Below are 3,609 nucleotides of genomic sequence, written 5' to 3'. Positions count from 1 at the left end.
CAGTCGCAGAAGTGGGCAAAACACCCCCTGGATTACAGCAGACACAGGCGGCTAGGGACCTACAAGCCTGTCTGACACCAGGAGCAGCGAGGCCAGGGCAATCTGGAAACTAGTCATTACTAGTGACTGTCTCTACTCATCTTCCTACACTTCCTGTGCTCTGGGTCCCTCCCGTATCCTGCCTCTGTTTCCCCACCCGGTTCCCCTGGAGCGAGTCCCGTGGGAGGAGGTAGGGGCGGGAGAGACGCCTTGGAAAGCACCTTCCCTCTTTCCTTTCCTCGCCTCCGCACTCGGTGCGCGCGTCCTTGCGGGCCAGTAGCCGGAGGCACAGCTCGGTGGTGTCACCGTGTCAGTGGAGGTGGCCGCATCCCAGGCTGGGCGCTCGCTGCAGTCCGACTCCCCGCGGCTGCGGGGTCCTCCCGGCGTCCCGGTGCTCGCGTCCGGGTCTGCGCGCCCGCCCACCGGCTCACGCCCTTTGGAGCCGCGCGTCCGGGACTGCGGCAGCGCACGCAAGGGTACTCGGTTGGCCTCCGGGCTGCAGGAGGCAGAGGCGGCCGGAGTGAGCCGGAGGTATGGGCCAGGCGGCCTGGAAGGGGTTCGCCCAGTCGCTGTTCGACTATAAGACCGCAAAGTTCGTGGTCGCCAAGAGCAAGAAGGTGGGGCTGCTCTACCGGCTGCTGCAGCTCACCATCCTGTTGTACTTGCTCATGTGAGTTCTCGGGCACTTCTTTCAAGCCAGGGAAACGGGGAGGGGAAGGTGTAGACACACAGGGGCCTTGGGGAGTCGGCCTTCATGGGCCCTTGGATGTAGGGTGGGAAGGTGAAAAGTGGACACTCTACGCTTTGTGAAACGTGGGAGGGGCACTGGGTACCTTGGTTTGAAGCTACTTGTAGGGAGCCCCTTCTCCCAGGACTGAGCGCCCAGTGTTACAGCCATGGCCAACAGGCAGGGATGCCAGGACTCTGGGCTCAGCCGCCCCCAGAGGCCTCCCTGGGTTCTGGCCTGACAGCTGGGCCAGGCACCCAGCAGGTTATTTATAAGCACGGAGCATCACTGCCTTACTCTTGGTTGGGCCAGCTCATCAGATTGGCATGTTCTGGAACTCAGGGTTAGCTCACTGGAAACACGGGCAGCCTCTCCAGTGTCCAGCAGCTCTACTGTCCCCTTGTTGCCATCTCACTAGCAGGATGTGGGCCCACCAGCCCAAGGACAGCTTGTTGGGGGTTTAACAGCTAGACCTTGGTCTTCCTTGCTCCTAGGGAGCGAGGAGGGCACAGGTGAAGAGAGGCAGCCACGGAGAACAGTGGCGATTCACTCTCTTTTCCTCGTTAAACGGTGTACAGTTCTTGCTCCTGGGAGGGCAGTCCTGACCTAGCCTCGCTGCCTTCTAATGGCTATCCCCCGCTTTTCTTTTTAGTTTGGTTTTTTGAGATAGGATTTCTCTGTGTAACCCTGGCTGTCCCGGAACTACTCTGTAGAGCAGACTGGCTTCAAACTCAAGAGCTCCACCTGCCTCTTCCTCCCCAAGTGCTGAGATTAAAGGCGTGGATAATAGTTGCATTCTTAGCATTTCCTGAGATTTTAGCACCAAGGCACTTGGCAGCGTCCTATCTCAGGGCCTTTATACTGCCTCAGCTCAGCTGCCACTGTTTTTCCTTCCCTACTCGGTGGCTCCACTCCTTGTTCAGATCTGAGTGCTCCAATGACTCCTCCGTCCCTCCCTGGCATTCCCATGGCCAATCTGGATGGTCATTTACTCGGAGTCTGTTTCTCTCTCCCTGCAGTCTGAGGATGCCATGATGGGAGGGACTGGTGTCCCTTCACTTGGGCATAGGTATGAAAGGAATGAACGAATGCTGAATATTTGCTTACTCTTTTGGGTTGGACCGGCCTGGCATTTCTCTGCTGAAATGGAAGGCTTGCTCAAGAATCACAGCTTTCTCAGAGTTTCCTGAAAATGCGCTAGCTTAGGCTCAAGGCTTCCCTAGCTCTGCCCCAGAAATGAGGAAGTGGACAGGTTGGTTGACACTTCCCTGGCTCCCTGGAGAGAGCCAGCACGCCATGCCGCTCACTGCATGAGCCAAGGCCCTGGCATCTTCCTCTTTTGATCGGTTTCCGCAGCTTCCCCAAGACGGGTTAAGCTGGATGATATCGAGCTACAAGAATAAGTTGGAGAGTTCTGTGCGTGGGCTTTGGCTCTGTTCAGGAACACTGCTTAGCATTTGATAAGGGCCATCTTATTTCTAAAGTTTATCTTTTTAGGGACTGCAGCAGCGTCTGGGTGGTTAAGAGTGTTTGCTGTTCTTTTAGAAGTTCTCTTCCTGGGGGGCTTGAGAGATGGCTCAGTGGTTAAGAACACTGGCTGCTCTTCCAAAGGTCCTGAGTTCAATTCCCAGCAACCACATGGTGGCTCACAACCATATGTAATAAGATCTGGTGCCCTCTTCTGGCTTGCAGACATACATGTAGACAGAATACTGAGAATACTGTATACATAATTAATAAATAAATCTTTCAAAAAAAAAAAAAAAGACGTTCTCTTCCTGGCTGATTGGTTTACAGCCCACGGTAACTCCAGCTCCAGAGGATCTGATCCCTCTTCTGGCTTCCAAGGGTACCTGGACTCATGAGCACACACAGCACACACATACAATCCAGGCATATTTATCTCTTTAGACAGGTGTGATGAGGGGCACATGCCTATAACACTCAAGAGGCTGAGATAAGATTGCTGTGAGCTGATGCCAGCCTGAATTATACTTTCTTCCCTGGTAGTGTCCTTTGATGTGTAAACGTTTTTAATTTGAAGAGACCACATTTTTTTGTTTTGATTTGGTTTTGTTGGTTATGTTTTGCATTTTTATCATAAGTTTATGTGCATTGTGTGCAGGTGCTCATGGAGGTCAGAGGGCGTCAGATCCCCAGGGACTTGAGTTAGTTGCAGGTGGTCATGTGGGTGCTGGGAACTGAACGCAGGTCCTCTGCAAGAGCAGTAGGTGCTCTTAACTCCTGGGCAATCTCTTCAGCCTTTTAAGATTTTTATTACTTTATTTATTTATTTTTGTGTGTGGACAGCATGTGGCATGGCACACATATGGGAGTCTGTTCTCTCCTTCCACCAGGTGTGTGGGGATCAAGCTCAGAACATCTGCCTTTATCTCCTGATCCATCTTGCTGGCCCACTTTCGTTTTTAGTATAAAAAATATGAGATTTCATATGTTTATTTATTTACTTATTTATTTGGTTTCTCTTAACGTGTTTTTCTGTGTAACAGTCCTAACTATTCTGGAACTAGCTCTCTTGTAGACCAGGCTGACCCTGAGCTCACAGAGATCCACCTGCTTCTGCCTCCCAAGTGCTGGGATTAAACGGGTGTGCCACCACCGCCTATCTCACTATTTCTAATTTGCTTGTTTTTTGGTGCAAACCCAAGGCCTTATACACGCTAGGAAAACCCTGGACTAGGGGCTGGAGAGATGGCTCAGTGGTTAGGAGCATGGCCTGCTCTTCCAAAGGTTCTGAGTTCAATTCCCAGCAACCACATGGTGGCTCACAACCATCTGTAATGAGGTCTGGTGCCCTCTTCTGGCCTGCAGACATACACGCA

At 52.4% G+C, this 3,609-nt stretch overlaps 1 protein-coding gene across 1 annotated transcript in view; it reads left to right on the top strand.

Annotated features, from left to right (window-relative positions):
• The first annotated feature begins 349 nt into the window (after nt 1-349).
• The window catches only part of P2rx5 (purinergic receptor P2X 5), a 12,691-nt gene continuing 9,431 nt past the window's right edge, over nt 350-3,609 (top strand). Inside the window, exon 1 of the mRNA XM_005349610.2 lies at nt 350-709. Coding sequence (XP_005349667.1) covers nt 573-709 — 137 coding nt within the window. The 5' untranslated portion in view covers nt 350-572. The remainder of the gene's footprint in view (nt 710-3,609) is intronic.

Source organism: Microtus ochrogaster, chromosome 7, assembly GCF_000317375.1.
Source record: "Microtus ochrogaster isolate Prairie Vole_2 chromosome 7, MicOch1.0, whole genome shotgun sequence".
Classification (NCBI taxonomy): domain Eukaryota; kingdom Metazoa; phylum Chordata; class Mammalia; order Rodentia; family Cricetidae; genus Microtus; species Microtus ochrogaster.
The sequence above is the reverse complement of the archived record's forward strand: the minus strand, read 5'-3'. Positions and strand labels throughout refer to the sequence as shown.